The sequence below is a fragment of the Calliphora vicina genome, chromosome 2, assembly GCF_958450345.1.
Source record: "Calliphora vicina chromosome 2, idCalVici1.1, whole genome shotgun sequence".
Taxonomy (NCBI): Eukaryota; Metazoa; Arthropoda; class Insecta; order Diptera; family Calliphoridae; genus Calliphora; species Calliphora vicina.
Genome location: NC_088781.1, coordinates 58,829,994 through 58,848,252, shown reverse-complemented (window position 1 = coordinate 58,848,252; position 18,259 = coordinate 58,829,994). Strand labels below are relative to the sequence as shown.

The 18,259-nt window shown below is 30.9% G+C and overlaps 1 protein-coding gene across 1 annotated transcript; it reads right to left on the bottom strand.

Moving 5' to 3' along the window:
- Nucleotides 1-7,821: 7,821 nt before the first annotated feature.
- Nucleotides 7,822-8,983, bottom strand: LOC135950497 (adult cuticle protein 1-like). The gene is made up of 2 exons (XM_065500033.1): nt 8,978-8,983; nt 7,822-8,687 (listed from the first exon to the last, which is right to left on the bottom strand). Exons 1-2 carry the CDS (start codon nt 8,981-8,983, stop codon nt 8,292-8,294), a joined length of 402 nt encoding a protein of 133 aa, XP_065356105.1. The 3' UTR covers nt 7,822-8,291.
- Between the last annotated feature and the right edge of the window lie 9,276 nt (nt 8,984-18,259).

Below are 18,259 nucleotides of genomic sequence, written 5' to 3'. Positions count from 1 at the left end.
ATCAGAATATGTTTTTTTAGCAAGAGGAGTTCTTTCACTATAACTTAAATAAGTAAAAAACCTCAATAAACCCGCACGATTTTTTTTCTGTATATAGAAGCTGAAAGTTCATATTTTAAGAGCATTTAATGGAATTTACCCGATCTCACCCTGATTTTTTTTAAACTCAATCTATATATCGAAAAAACCCCAATAATGGAGAACTTTAAAAAAAATCTTAAAAAATATTTTCAAAACATTTATCTAAACAAAAATTATTTATTTATGTTCTCAAATACCTGAAGTTGATGGTTCCATTTTAATATTTCTACTTTTAAAAGATTTAACAAAAAATATAAGCTCTCGAAATATCACAATTTTCAATTTTAACCACAGCACGCAAAATTTGTAAAAATTATTTGACTTTGACCGCTCACTGCCAATAAAGTAAGTTACTCACAACTGTAAGTTTAGCAGTTTGTGATTTATTATTTAATGCACTTTAGCCCAATATCAAACATGACTGAAACAGATAAAGTTCAGCTTTTGAATTAATCGCCACTTTTGGTACATTTCAACCCTCTGTGCGACGTCTTCGAAGAAAAAAGGTCCGATGACTCCTCCAGCGAAAACAGCACACCATACAGTGACTTTGGGTTACACGCGGATTTTCAGTGCCCCAGAAGCGTAAATTTTGCTTATTTACGTACCCGATAAGATGGAAATGGGCCTCATCACTCATGATTATTTTTTATGCAAAATCATCTTCCTCTTGGTGGTGATCAATTGGTCAGCAATATTCCGCGTTCTGGAGCAGTGTAGCGTAACATTGTTTATTAACGTGCATTTCGCATGTGTTTACTACACAAATGTCAAAACAGAACTGACATTAGGTGCCAATCGCAAAATTTATAGCATTTTCTGATAGAAGGATTAGTTTTGCGCCACCTTGTATATGTACATATTTATTTGATTTTTTTCAAGATAATGAAAATCCTAAAATTTATCTATCGATTAAAATTTAAAAGTTTCGGTTTCTTGGAGAATGAGTTGAATAATATATTCGGTTGAGAAAAAAAAAGATTTAAGTCGGACTATAATAATTTTCGTGATCTTAAAAAAATCGCTGATGTTTACTCACTTATGAGGCAGTGTGCATAACAAAGGATCGAAGGAATTAATTCTTCGAGATCAAAATAAATTTTATCTCTAAACGATTCAGTTAAATGTATTGAATTCATTCCATTTACTAAAAGGCTTTAGAAATTTTTTTTCAATTCATTTTGTAAATGATTAAAATGATAACTAAATGACATTTTAACTCAATTTGTAATAGATTTGAATCAACAAAATTTTAATCATTCAAAGTTTAAATAAATTCTGTTATTAATTACCTCCAAAATTAATACAATTTAAATGAAGCTTTTGAAGGAAGCTAAAGAGTTATATATTGGGAATGGATTTATGAAACGAAAGGCAGATATTTTTTAATTACGGATTAAGATTTCAGTGAATTTAGCTCAAATTGAATTAATTAATACGAAGCTCTATATATAATTATATTCATAATTTAAAGTATTATTATATATTTCTGGAATAGCCGGGTACCCGGGAATCAAAAAAGGTCGGGAAATTAAATACCCTAGTCATAGCTCCCATATAAGACCCGCTTCCGATAATCATTCTAACGAGCATAAATATCTAAATAATTTTGGTATAAACATAAAATTCAACAGAAATAACTTCAATATAGACTAAATGACATGACCTAATTTCATGGCGATCGGTCCATAACTAGTCATAGCTCCCATATAAGTCCCTCTTCCGAAAATCACTTTAACGAAAATAAATCTCTTAAAAATGTCGGTAGCTACACAAAATTCAACACAAATAACTTTCATAAAGACATAAATCACATGACCTAATTTCATGGCTATCGATTCTTAATTAGTCATAGCTCCCATTCAAGACCCTCTTCCGATAATCATTCCTGAGTCCAAAAGTTATAGAGTTTTAGTCGCTAATTTTAAATTTGCCACACTGTGCGGCTCACATTGGGTTCGATGGTACCCAAAGTGGCAATTAATTCATAGAAGCCGTAGTTTTAAAATATTATATTTTTTTATTGCGGAGTTAATATAAGCACATAAAAACACAGCATTTAAAAAAAAAGTTTAAAAAAAATATTTAACCCGTTAAGCGCATTATTATTTTTCGAAAAAAATACCTTAATTCACAATTTATTCTGTAACTTTGGAATGAAAAGCGATATATTAATGAATAAAATTGGAAATTAATTATATGTGCTGTCTGTCCATGCCAGGCAAATCCATACAGGCTTTAATAAATAAAAGATTAATTTATTTCTTTATAGAATGAAATATTTTATTTAATTTTTAAACAAATAAGCATAATTGACAGAATCATACATAACATAAAGCAATAACTAACTAAATAACTGTGTCAATACTCAAGTATGTGGAATGCTCGACCTCTCGTTGATTTACAAATGTCATCATTTCTAGGGCAAAGAATGGCAGATTTTGAATACTTTTCTGCTGTAGAAGAATTAAATTGTTTACCAAAAATGCTCTTTACAATTGAGTCTTGAACCATCATTTCATTTGGAATTTCAATAATATCTTATCCAAACTCCCAGCCTTCTCCAAAGTGCCTGCTCTCCATTGCCCATTTTTAAAATCCAATCTCTGTATATTGTTTCCAATGCTCGGATGTTGGTTTTTAGTGGTAAAATTTTGAAGTTTGACCAGTGAACTGAGTACTGCAATGAAGTTTGTACAACAGCAGCCCTGTGAGCATGTGACACCACACACAAACATTGGCGAAAATCACCTCCAAGCAGCAATACCTTGTCTTCATAGGGATGTTTTTAATTTATCAACAGCATTAAGTGCGTGACTGGGTGCCATTGTTGCCTCGTCCCATATTATAAGTTTGGCTTTTTTAATTTGCTGGTCATCATTGTATCTGCTCTTATATTTGAGGTTGAAGTATGGTAGTTCAAATTGAGAGTGATAATTACGTCCTCCTTTCAAAAGATTTGCCGCTATTCCTGTCGATGCTACATTCAATAATACGTCACCATTTCCCAGGATAACGTTAGGAAGGTTTTGTATAGGTAGTAGGGTATTCAAATTATTAGATTTTTCCCTTGTTCTAATAAAACGAATAATTCGAATAAGAGATTTTAATTTGTTCAAATAATTCGATCACACGTTTAAAATTTTTATTGATAATAGGTCTGTTCATTTACTTTCCCAGTAAATACTTGCAACGAGAGAATAAAATCAAAACTTACAAAATTACTCTCTTAATTTCTCAAAAATAGTAAAAAGTAAATGAACGCTTTTCCAGTAACAATTGTTTTATACACACAATTTTCTTATTTTATTCCTTTTAAAATGTATAAATACTCACATTTTCTTTAATTTTATTGAAAATTATTTTGTTTTGACATTTTTTCACCACAAAAATAAAATTGTAAATAAATAAACAATAATACAAAACATATTAAATATAAGCTGCTATTACGAGTTCAAAATAGAACTTGTAATAGTTTGCAACGAGAGAATAATCTCTAAAATTTATACGCTCTTGATTTTTTCTCTACTTGCAAGTTTTTGAGTTAATGAACTCTTTTCAGGTAACAATTGTTACTAACTAGTAACAACTATTAGTTATTGAACATAGCTAATGTTAAACAACATTCGATAACAAAGTCCATCATTAAATTTTCATCAGAAATATTCTGATCAGATTCCCTCTCGAACAATCTAAAAAACAATTGACTAGCAAACACTTTAGTTTCCGTTTTGGAGCTATGCTTCAAAAAAATTTCAGCTAGTTGAACATGATCCTGAATTCAAGTACAATATAAACGTATAAAGAACTTTTTTATGTCGTTCATTAATTCGGGTTTTAAAATGAGTAAATGAATTATTCACTTTCTTAACACCCACCTTAAAGTATACCGATCAACTTAGAATCACTTTCTGAGTCGATTAAACGATGTCCGTCCGTCCGTCTGGCTGGCTGTCCATGTAAACCTTGTGCACGGAGTACAGGTCGCAATTTTGAAGGTGTTTCGATCAAATTTGGTATATATTATTTTTTCGGCCCAAGGACCAAGCCTATTGAATCGGTCCATTATTTCGCCTAGCCCCATACAAATGTCCTCTCGAAATTGGACTTTATCGGTCATAAATGTTTAATTTATATATGTATCTACACAAATTTCGCTCCAAATAAGTTTTATATAAACTAAAATCATGTCACCAAATTTTGTTACGATAGGTCCATAATTAGTCATAGCTCCCTTATAGACCCGCTTCCGAAAATCAATAAATTATTGAAATTTTAAAAGAAAAATGTTTTTGCTCTTTTACTTAGTGTAGGGTATTATATGGTCGGGCTTGACCGACCATACTTTCTTACTTGTCTAAATTATTTATAACAAATTGTATCATACCCTCAAGTCCTATCAACTTTTCCAAATCTTTGCTCAATCAAGTGGTCTTCGGAAATTACACAAATCTGTCCAAAGTTTGATATCATTGTCAGTGAATGAGGCTAATTTGAAGTCAGACAGTGCATGATTTACAAGACGCATTTACAAATATGCAAAAAGTTTATTACCATGTTTGACAAAGATGTCCAAAGATGTTTAACATCATGTATAAGACGAACTCCATGTTTTCTTGCAACAGAACGTAAGTTTGCATCATTAGATTTATTAAATATTTTGAAACACTTATATATATATGATTATTTCCACGTAATCATTATAAATGTCATCCTCAATATCACTTTCGACGACCGTTTCAAAATCATATTATTTATATTTATATACATATTTATAGAAGGAGCTATCGGACCACTCATCTACAATGATCGAAAGACTCTCTTTATCTTTAGGTATTTGTCGAATTACTTATTTTAATGTGGAATTATGAAAAATTTTAAGGAATTTAATAAATTTAAATATATATGTACATGTATTCGCTTTATTCGATTAGTCTACATAAAATTGTTCGAATTATTCGTAAGAAATTATTCGATTAATCGAACGATCATTACCCGAATGAATACCCTAATAGGTAGATCTTTCCACTTCCACCAGGTCCATCGAGAAAAAAACTGTTTGAAACATTCTGTTGAACATACTACATATATTACGCCCATTACTGTTTGAAATACTCTTGTCTGTTCAATATTCAAAGACCACACTGCAAGCTTCTTTCCCAATTATGGTCCTTAAGAAAAATTTAGGAAAGGTAAAAGTACCATACAAAACATAAGTAATACAACAGAAATCAATTTCCTTTAAAATATATGAATTTTTCAGTGGACAAATGTGTTTAACCCTAGGAGGTATAACCAGGTCTGTGCAGACCTTTTGCATATAAAAGTGTGTATAACTCTATTGTTTTTCGTGTTAGAGACAAATCCTTTCATGACTTCCTGGATCAACATTCTCCCGACACAATGAGCAAAAAATCAAACCGATTGGGGATCCAGGTTTGGCTTAATCCAGATTTTCAAATATTTTGGTTCAAACGTAATAACCAGGTCTGTACAGACCTATGAATAATTTGAACGTTAAGTTAAATATTAGAAAAGGAAACTATACATATGTTAGTTCTTTTATATGTATAATGTAAGGGGATTCACACATTAATAATGCACGCACATAATTGTGGTTTCATTGCATGTATTGCAAAAAGCCGGTTTGTTTACAGCATTCACATGCCAGGTATTGGGTCTTGAATACCAAACTAACAAATTTACACATACTTTTAGGAGGCCTGACTATGTATTTCCATACATCCCATATAGGTCTGCACAGACCGTTTAGCGTCAAAAACCCTTATACCTCCGAGGGTTAAATTATGAAATATTTTCTTTCAGTTTTTTATTCGAAATGTTGAAATTTTACATCAGTACATGATGTTTAGATAAGTGCAAGTTACTAAAACTACGTACTATTGAATTCAGTTCAAATAGTCACCCTTAAGTAAAGTGCCACACAGCTCTGCTCATAGGCCAAAATCAAAATTCTGGCTCCGTTACGATATTTCGAAGATAAATTACTTTAAAAGTGCCAAATTTCAGCTTCCTATGTCATCAGATGGCTTCAGAAAGTTGCGGAAAGGAAATAGGACATACCAATTTTGAATATGCACATACTTAATTTTTCTACTAAAACAAAAGACTTAAGCTAAACTTTATATTCTTGCTTATTCTTAGTGGCCCTTTTACCATATTAATTTTAAACAAGTAAACATTTAAAGTCGGCTATACCGGGCCATATGACACCGTACGAGTATATAATATGAATATGTTAAAAGTAATATTTGAGCCGAATTTTATATACAATGACATATACTTGCAATAAACTGGACATTGAGACATTCTATATTTATAGAGTTAATATATTTGTACTTGTTATACTCGTATGTATAGAGTTGCGTAAAATATCGCCAGTAATAGTATATACACTCAGGTCTCGTTTTGTGCGGATTTTTTTTATGCGGATTCAAATTTATGCGATTTTTAAAATAAATTTTTTTTTTAGAATTTTAGAAGATTTTGAAATTTTAGATGTTTTTTATTAAAGCTTTTTTACCGTTTTTAAATTAAACCAAGTATGTATCACTGATATAATCGTTATAGTTTGTTTTTTACAAAATCAAATTCTTAATATGGATCCAGATACGGAAAGAGCATTAAAGATTCATCGCGAATTGACTGATCTGTTTTCCGGATATCAAGAGTTGCATAAGCAACTTAAACATTCAAAATCACAAAGTTTAATGACAAATTATTTTGCAAGAAAAGAAACAATGGACAATAGTGATGAAAATGATATTTTACCATATGATGACAATATGATTATATCATCTAGTGATGAAACTGACGTTGAACCAACTCCAAAACGATGCAGACAATTATTCAGTGATTCAGATTAATCATACATATTTACAGAATTTCATTAAAAAATGTTTTAGCTAATTTTTTTTTGGTCGTTTTCACTTTTTCTGTAATTAATGAATTAACCCGGATATGCCGACGGCTTGAGCTTGATAATTTTAAAATTACTTTTGTATTATTTTGGAAGCAAATGAGAAATAAAAAACAGTGCAATTAAAGTTTTTTAAAAATTTATTGAAAAAAGTGTTTTTTTAAGTCGTCCTATATATAGGACTTTGGGGTCACAACAAAAAATCTAAAACGCAATAATGATATCACAAACTAAAAATTCAATAACTCAAAAATAGTAGCAAAAAATAATGCGATCACACAATCTCCCATGAGGTAGTGGTGAGTACTATCCCGTAAACGTATCCCGTAAACAAGAACTACATGTAGTACAGTCGGCATATCTGGGTTAATATTATATTTTTGTTTATTTTTTTTAACGTATTTTGTTTTTATTGTTTAAGTAAATTAAATAAAAATATTTTTGTAGATTTTTTTTATGCGATTTTGTTCTGATTTTTTAATTAAAATCTGAATTTATGCGGTTTTTCAGAATTTTGGAACGAATCATTAGTTTTTATATGTAGCTAGAGTATCGTTTTATGCGGATTGTTTTGGAACGCATCTATCGCATAAAACGAGACCTGAGTGTAGTACCCTATACCGGGTAATTGAGCACAAATAGTTGTTCTATTAAAAAGTTATAGCGGCTTATGCCAAATCATTACAAATATTTATTAGCTACATTTTAAGTCTGTATGTAATAGTTTTAAGTATTTTTAAAATTTGAATTGTTTAAATATCCTATTTATGTCTTTTAACTCCAAATAATAAAACAATACATTTTTTTTATTTAATTTTACATATTTTATTTGTACGTAAAATTTCTGATCGCTTCTGGATCAAGGATATATTTTTTTAGCTTTTTTTTTGTAGATTTATGTTGCTGTTTACAATATTTACAGTTAAAGAGTAAGATAGCTTATAGACAGAGACAGTTATAGAAAAAGATATAGATACAGTTACAGATAAATAGATAACAAAAAGTTCAGATTAAGTGTAAGTACTCGTAATGTTGCTGAAAATGTGCCAGTAAGAATTCATCATGATTGTTGTTGGACTAAATTTCTAAACTGTTTGTCATCAGGTTTACGGCAGTATTTGCTGGGGGCGGGGAGGCTGTATGGAAGGGTGTAGATGTAGAGTGTGTGCTATAGTAAAGAATTTATCGGTTGGATAGAAGTATAATTTGTTTGGGACTATGACGCTATTATTGGATGCGATTGATGTGTCTGTGGTGGATCGTTGGTGACTTAATGGGTACCAGGAGCTGGTGCCACATTTACGGAAGTGGCCGAGGCAATATGTCCAGCCAAAGGAGCAGTGTGCACAGCACCACGTGTCTTGGCTACATATACACCGGGACCATGAGCACCATGGGCTAAACCGAGTCCAAGACCAAGACCAGCATGACCAAGAGCGGGACCTTGAGCAAGAGCGATGCCGGGAATACCACCCCAGGCACCATGACCTCCCCAGAGACCATGACCGGCTAATGGAGCGACCAATGGACCACCCCAGGCACTGTGGTCAATAGCGGCATGACCTCCCCAGGGTCCTACACCCCATGGTGCTCCCCATGGACCAACACCAATCAAAGATGATTGCACACCAACGGCAAGGGCCAACAAGACTACGGCAAATACGAACTGTTAAAAAAATTATAAGAATATTTACAATGGCAAATTAGTAAATTTATAATTAAATGATCATAAAATGCAGAGGATTTATAAAAATGTATAGAAATCTTAATGCTTTTTTAGATTTACTTTATAGCAAATAAGCTTTGAATTAAGCTTGTTTACTTTATATTGAAACTGAATTTTTTAGTTTAATTTAAAAAATAATTTAATTCAACTCAAATACAAATTTTTGTAATCCTTTAAATGCAAATTTTGATATCCTTAGCTCTTTATATTTTTCCTCCAAAAAAATGTACCTTCATGTTGTTGAAAGGATTGAAGGAGTAGAAGTTGGAAAATAAATTGAAAGAAAAACTGTTTAAAGTGAACTGAAGCTGATGTTCAATGAACGCTTTTTGATTTGATTCTGATTTTGTTAACGAAATTGTGCCAACTTTTATACGAAAATAAAATGTTACAAGCTTAGAGCTGAAGTGCAGCATGCATTTCTGTGTGCGGCAGTTGTTAAACTTAAACTTACATTTTGGCCACACCAAAAAGCAGAAAAAAAACAAAGGCAGACAAGACACTTAAACTGAAATCAAACCAACATACGTTCGTACGTACGTACTTACGTTAACTTTACAGCAGTACAATAAATATAAATAAACATTTAATGTTATTATTATAAACTATTAAAACACAAAGTTCATAATTTGTTGCAATTTCTTAATAACCTTCACCATAATTGTTCAGTAATTGTGTTCAAGAGTTTGTGTTTGTCATTTTATTTGTAACACCGAGAAATATTTAATTCCGATCGCTGTCTTTAAGCACTTGTATGTGTATCTATTTAGCGGATTTCCTAATCTTAAGGAATTTATTTAATGTGTAAGTAGCCACTCTAATACATTCTTTCATAAGTGTAAAATTACTCTTAGGTATTCCTCAGTAAATTTATTTGGTAGCTTATTTAGTGTCTGTTAAATGGTGTTTTTAACACCATTAGTGTTTGCATTTATCACGTCGAACGTGCTTAAAAATTATGGAAACATTTATAGAGCATGACATTTTCTGGTCACTGAGATCGACCAAATCAGAATCACTCAATAGCGAAATGTATGTTTAACTAAGGATTTTCCTATGAGGACATCAGAACTTTGACAGTTGATAGCCCCATATTGTTAAGCTATATCTGCCGAATTGGATGGCATTTATTCAGTTTGTTTTGACAAATCAACATGGATTGAGCAACGACATGTGGTTTCAACAGGACGGCGCTATGATCCTCACGGCTCATGCCCCACTGGACAAACTGCACGAGCAAGTTGAGGGCATGGTCATCTCACGTGAAGGTGATGTGAACTGGCCACCGAGATCGTGCGATTTAATCCCGTTAGACTTTTTGATGGGCCTCAAAGTCAACATAATCCGTGGATTCGGTCAATTTCTGCCTGATTTATGCGCAAGAGTCATGGAAGATGGGACATTTCGTATTCGCGCCATTCAACGAAGTCGCATCGATAAGCCTTTCAAACTAATAAAAAGTGTCGATGATATCTCTCACACATTTTGTTTAAATTTAAAGACAGGATGCGCTTAAAGAAAAACTCTTTAGTTAACGATCTAGAATTCCGAGCCCTAACATCAAAAATAACGTAAGCGACATTTTTTTCAAAATTGACTTTTTAATGAAAATCGATAGAAAATTTTGTGCGCATCAACACCCAAAATAATGAAAATTAAGTGTTTATATATACTGAGATATCGCAATTTCAATTATATAGTAAGCGACACTCACCTTTTTGCTTTACCGCAAAAATAACGTAAGCGTCATAAAAGCAAAAAGGGACAGTAAATGAAAGTAAGAGTAGCCGAAGAACTAGAGGGAAAATCAAAAAAAATTTAAATACAAAAGGATAGATGTACTAAATGTGATCAAGGAAAAAATTCAGACAGCAGTCACATCCAAACAGAAGAATTTAAGTTTAAGAATTTTTTGAAGGAAAAAACAAAGGAGGAAAAATGTTTTGTTTTTATGTGCTAGTTTCGACCTTCAAAAAGTTTTGAATATGCCTCATAGTAAAACAAGTAAGAAAGTATGGTTGGTCAAGCCCGACCATATAATACCCTACTCTAAGAAAAAGAGCAAAATCATTTTTCTTTTAAAATTTCAATAATTTATATTTTTGAGTGATTTTCGAAATGGGCCTTATATGGGAGCTATGACCAATTATGGACCGATCACAATGAAATTAAGTCGTGTGATTTATGTCTATATTAAAGTTATTTATGTTGAATTTTATATGTATACCAACATTTTTAAGAGATTTATTCACGTTAAAGTGATTTTTGGAAGCGGGTCTTATATGGGAGCTATTACTAATTATGGGCCGATCACAATAACATTTGGTGACATGAATTTTGTATATATAAAACTTATTTGGAGCAAAATTTGTGAATATATCCATATAAATTAAACATTTATGACCGATAAAGTCCAATTTCGGTAGGATATTTGCATGGTGCTAGGTGAAATAATGGGCCGATTTCAGCAAATTTCAATAGGCTCCGTCCTTGGGCCGAAAAAATGATATGTACAAAATTGCGAGCTGTACTCTGCGCACAAGCTTTACATGGACAGCCAGCCAGACGGACGGACGGACGGACATCGTTTAATCGACTCAGAAAGTGATTCTGAGTATTAGTGATTCTAGTATTAGATGAAAAAGACGGCAAACGATGTTGTAATGTAATTTGTACTGCAATGTACAAATATCTCCTTTTTTTAGATGAACGGAAAACTGTGAACGATTTAAGTTTGTATTGCGATAGTTGTGCCTGGCAAAATCATAATATTAATAGGCAAGTCGATTTCTTTAGACCCCTTTTACGCTCACATTATACATTCAATTTGGGCAAGAAATATACCATTTTAAAGGGATTTATTCACAGAAGTGCAGAATATATATTTTATTGAAATCGGTTCAGTTTTTTAAGAATTACAAAAACGTGTACATGTGAACCTTAAGCTAAAATATAAACAAAGCAATGCGTGATTGTCCAATTTGTTGTTGTAAATAAATAAGAGAAACAATCAAACAGTATTGACTTCGCTCTGTTTTAAGTGAGAGTTGTTATAGAAAACAAAGAAGAAGACTTTAGTAATTCAAAGTCACTTAAAAAAACTATATTTTGAAGGTGTTTTTTTTTGTTTTCTAACTCCCATATGCATAAACAATTTTTAAATTTATCAAAGGTTTATAAAACAAAATTTCCATTCAAAATTTGTTTTATAAACTTTTGACAAATTTAAAAACTGTTTATGCATATTGGGGTAAATACTTCATACGAATCAATTTCTTATCACGGCATGAAGTTTAATATAAAATGGGACGGGTCGGGACAAATGGTGAGTCACCTCCCATACAAATTAAATAGTTATTTCTAAATATTTTGTGAACTATAATTGCAAGATTCTTCAAACTTAGTCTAAATGGCTCATTTATAATTTTGCATAGTTTCGCTGAAATTGTTCGGGATTAGAATAGTGGGCGTGGCACACCCTATACAAAGTAAATAATGAATTTCGAATATCTGTAGAACTATAATTGTAAAATGTTTAAACTTTTTACGAATCAATTTCTCATTACTATGCGGAGTTTAGCTGAATATAGACGGATATTGATTTCGAATATCTGGGGAACCAAAATGGGAGGGGTCGGAAATGTAGGTGAGTCACCTTCCATGCAAAGTAATAATTGCAAGGTTATTCATACTTTGTCCGCATAGCTCTCTTACCATTTTACAGAGATTGTCTGAAAATGGTCGGGATTGCAGTAGTGGTTGTGGCACAATGTAAATAATTAATTTTGAATATCTCGAGAACAATAATTCTAAAAATATTTAAACTCTGTATCAATCAATTTATTACCATTCTACGAAGGTTAGCTAAAAACGAATTTATTCCTGATCCCTGTACGAAGTTTAGCTAAGCGTGATCGGCGTAGTAGGAATGACCCCTCCCTTATAAAGGAAAGTTAAAGTAAAGCTTGATATGAGTTATTTCTTTACACAAAAGTTTTAAAAATGGGTGGGATCAGAACAGTGGAGTGGTATCTCCCATACCAAATTAGTTAGTTATATTTTACACATGAGAAATCATTCATATTTTTTAATTTTACTAGGGTAGGGGTAGCGAAGTGCACCGGGTTATGCTAGTCATAATAAAGCCATGTTAACCATGATAGCTTATTTCATTATATCATCCAAATTCATTAAATCTATTAAAATTACTTACTTACTACCAGGTCTTACCATGATGCCTGTTGATTCTATTCACAACACAATATAATTATTTACTCGAAACCGAACTGTATGGGCTCCTAGTGAGTTGCCTACAGTTATTCGAAGTGCAAGAACAAACCCTTACGGTTATGAGTGTATATCGTTAAAGCACTATGATTTTCTAAACTGGAAATGTCTTCTGATCTGCTTCTTCCAAAGAAAATAAAATTAAGCCCTATGTGGTCTGCAATTTTTGATACAATTAAATACAGCTATTTTGCAGAGTTGGGGGTAGTGCACTAATTTTTAACTATCATGTTTTTTAATGTTTAGTGATGAGTTGTAAAATATAAGCCTCACTCAATAATAGTGGTAGTGTAGTTAAAATTTTGTAATTAATAATATTTTGAAAATAGTTAAAATATTTTTTTTTGAAGCCTAATGTAACAATTTTTTCTACACTAAAATTTTTAGTTAAAAAAATATTCCTGCACTATTTTTTTCAACAAAGAAATGTTTTACTTTATTCATAGTTTAAGTTAATATATTTTAGGAAAAAACGTAATATTTTAAGATGTCCCATCGAAGTCCCAAAAATAAACAAAAAATACTTACGATGATGGTGATACAACTTTTTTTCTTTTTATAAGTAATGACATTTCCCTTTCTTTTTAATGCATGGGATGTAGTTGGTGTATCTTCCAATGCATATATAGGGTCCATTATACTGCGTCGCTATCAAATTAAATCTTGTAATGTCGAAAAATAAAGTCATTATTTTTATTTAGTTTTTTAAGTCAAAAATATTTTTCTTCATGATCACTAATTTTGAATATATTAGTGCAAAGAAAATTATTGAAGCTTTTTTTAGTTATTGTTAAATTTTGTAACTATTTGAGTTTAGTGCTTATTTCTACACTAACACTCAATTGATTTATATTTAAAAAAATATCACTATCACTAAAAAATATTAGTGATAAAAATATAAGCTTCACTACCACTAAAGCTGATGAAAATTAGTTAAAAATATATTTTTTAAAATAATATTTAGTGCTAGTGAAATGTTGATTGCACTCAACATTTAGTGCCTACCCCCAACTCTGCTATTTTGAAAATAGCGAGGAAAAGATTATTAACATTGCACGGTGGTAAATTCCGGCCAAAAATGTTTTTTATTGTTTTTTTAATTTTTATAAAATTTTGATGGTAAATTTTTTTTAACACTTCAGAATATACAGTGTCATTATTAGTTTGGCTATAAAGTAACTATATTTTTATTTATAGTGCTGTAAAGTCAAAGGTTTTTTCTTGTCATTTTAATATTAAAAAAATTTGATTTTTTTACTTTTGAATCGAAATATCCTGTGCTTTTTTCTTTAAAGTTTTTTTTACAAATTAGCACTTGATTTTATAAAACAGTTAGCAGTTAACCATTCCACGTGGTTATTTCGGAGTTTTTGTGTGTTCTTTTTATATAAAAGTGAAGTGATTAGGAACTAGTTTTAAATCTATAGAAACTAAATTAAAAAAAAGTTTGAAAGGCCACAACAAATTAAATGGGGCAATTAGAGATTAATTGTAAATTACATCTAATACTATAAAGTATCAAGAGTAAGTACTATAAATTTAAGGTGCAATTATCTGCCATTCCAATAACCAGAACGATTTCAGTGCCTTCATATTTTACAAATTTTTTTTGTATTTTTTTGGTCAATTTCAAAAATTATGTAAGTTTGAGAGTTATTTACGTCTATGCTGAATTGGCCAAACCATGTATTTGTATGTCGAAATTTTTTCAATGGATTATTTATGTTATTTTTAATTATAAAACTAATTTAAGCCATGTACAAAAATTACATACTTTTTTCGATACTTTTATAACGTCAATGTTTATTTGGCCAACTTCTGTATGCAATTTCTAATATTTTTTTTCGATGGATCTAGTGTGTATTTCTTAAATGTACACCAAAGTTAAAATTTTACATGAATAATCTAACTTTTCCGATAATTTCAAAACGTCCATGATTGTTTGGTCAAACCCTGTATATGTATTCCGAAATTTGTACGACCATTTTTTCAATCACTTATGCTATTCCTCAGTTTTGGACTAATTTTCAGGCATTTACATGAATAACCTAATTTTGTCGATGCTTTTAAAACGTCCATGATTGTTTGGCCAAACCCTGTATATGTAATCCGAAATTTGAATGACCAATTTTTTTGTTTTTGATTACATATTTTATTCTTTATTTTTGGATTAAATTTCAGCCACTTACATGCAATTTTTTTGATACTTTTAGAACGTCCATGCTTTTTTGGCCAAACCCTGTATTTGAACATCGAAATATTTATCGATCGATCGGTTATGTTAATCTTAGTACAAATACAAAATTTCAAACATTTTTATGAAGAACTAAAGAAGTTATGTATTTTTGGCCGGAATTGACCACCGTGCATTGATTTAAATACTTCTACGGTCCGTGGACCTCCTCCGCTATACAACACAGAATTAAAAATTTCGTCACATAAATACAATGATATAAAAGCTCTTTGCAATAAAAATAGTATTCCTCAATGTTTTCATAACGAATATATTGGCCTAAAACCTTCCCAAAATATTAAAAACGCCTTAAACGAAACATATGAAGAAGATGTGCCGTAATTTCCTAAGCACCTACTATATTATATTAAATATTTACTATGATTTATAACAAATGTTTAATTTACTGCATACTTTAATAAAATATATTTTTTCGAAGCTCAGCTGCCTGTAATACAGACGGTAAAAATAACGTAAACTCCAAAACAAATTTGTTGCTCACTAAATTAAATTAAAAATGCACATATCGCATGTATGATAGCTGGTCATCAATAAATATTTTTAGTGACTCCTATTACGATTTCCATCCAATATGTTGGTGTTTGAGTTACTCATTTACATAATATCGCGGAATTATTTACTTAAATCAACTCAAAGTGCTGCAGCGCGCTCATTGAAGTTGGCAAATGTATGCGAAAATATTTTGTTTTTATGAAAAACAAGTAAGAAAGTATGGTCGGTCAAGCCCGACCATATAATACCCTACACTAAGTAAATGAGCAATATCATTTTTCTTTTAAAATTTCAATAATTTATTTTAGTGAATGATTTTCGAAAGAGTGCTATGATGGCTAATTATGTACCGATTGCCATGCAATTAGATCATGTTATTTATGTCTATATGAAAGTTATTTGTGTTTAATTTTATGTGTATACCAACATTTTTAAGAGATTTATGCTCGTTAAAGTGATTTTCGGAAGCGGGTCTTACATGGGAGCTACGACTAATTATGGACCGATCATAATAAAATTGTGTGACATGAATTTCGTATATATAAAGCTTATTTGGAGCAAAACTTGTGATGAGAGCTATATAAATTAAACATTTATGACTGATAAAGTCCAATTTCGTGAGGAAATTTGTATGGGGGCTAGGTGAAATAATGGACCGATTTCTGCCAGTTTCAATTGACTCCGTCCTTGGGCCGAAAAAAATATATGTACAAAATTTTATCGAAATATCTTCAATATTGTGATCTGTACTCTGCGCACAAGGTTTATATGAACAGCCAGCCAGCCAGACGGACGGACGGACGGAAGGACGTCGTTTAGTCGACTCAGAAAATGATTCTGAGTCGGCCAGTATACTTTAAAGTGGGTATTAGACTGATATGTTTGGGCGTTACAAACATCTGCACAAATGCATAATACCCTCCCCACTATGGTGGTGTAGGGTATAATGGGCAGAAAAAACATTTTTTTGAAAAAAAATTTTAAGTTTAAATACTGTTGTTTTTCACTTTTATATCATTTTAGGATTAAGAAGAAGAACTTACTTCAGGTCCATATAATTATCTGTATTATTAGTGTTACAATTTTTATTAATATTTATGAAATAAATTACATCATAGACAGAATGATATGCATTAGGTATCACAGATTTCAATTCCTGTAGATGTGTCCATTAGGGTGGCCCTTAATAAAAGAAAGTTGGATTTTGGCCATTCTCACCCCCCAGTTTGGTGAACATTAGTAAAAAAATCATTCTGAAAAAATTTTAGGTAAATCGGTTGGGGTTAAGATGTGCCGCAAGCCCTCTGAAGTTTTGAGATGCATTTACAAGGGGAAAAAAATTCATTTTTTTCAGTTTTTGTAAAAATTTTGCCATTAAAAAATTACTTTTGTAATTCAATTTAAAAGAATCGAAATGTGTACGTAATTGTCGTTCTAATGAGACATAAAAAACAGAAATCGGTTAAAAAATTTTAAAGTTATTAAAAATTCGCCAGGCCATTAACGTGTCTCAGGCCACTAGAACAAGAAATGTTGGAACAAAATTAACATATTTTGAGAAATATTAAAATAAAAGCTCATTTTTACTTAAAATATGTCCATATTTACTTGTATATGAGTTTTTGTCTTCGTAGGATACCGTTAACCTATTCTTAGGTATGAACAAAAAAAATTAATTTTTTTAACGGCAGTTTCAAAACTCCATTTTAAAATTTTTAAAAATTTTGTTAAACAAATTTCAGAATTTTTTGATCATCTCATTGGGATTTATTAAGAGTATAATAGGGAATTAAATCGTGAAAAAATTATGAAAATATCTCTTATAGTTTTTCCGTACCTGCGATTTAAATTTTGAAATTTTCGAGAAAAACCAATTATTTGGCAATTTTTAGGCCAATGAGCTCTATTTTCTTACTCTTATGAATTTTAAGCAAAACTTAATTAGAATATTATAGTCCAGATAATTCTAAATATACTCTGAAACTTTTACAAAAATCAAAAAACGTTAACCCTTAAATCGTGAAGGTCAAAGGTCAAATTTTTCAATATTTGGAATTTCTCTTGGAAAGATTTTGAAATGTTCGAAATGTTGTATATTTTTGGGCCGATTTTGATGAAATTTAACAAAAATATAACACAAAGCCTAGTATTTACAAAAGCAGCAGAAAAATTAAAATTAACCCTATATAGCACTTGGTGTTAAAATGACCCCAAACTTCTAAAACCATAAAAAATTATGATTTTAAAAGTTTGGTGTCATTTTAACCCCAAGTGCCATTAAGCGTTAATTTCCATTCTTGTGCTGTTATTTATGTTATATTTTTGTTAAATTTCATCAAAATCGGCCCAAAAATATACAACATTTCGATCATTTCGAAATCTTTCCATGAGAAATTCCAAATATTGAAAAATTTTACCTTTGACCTTCACGATTTAAGGGTTAACGTCTTCCGATTTTAGTAGAAGTTTCAGAGTATAT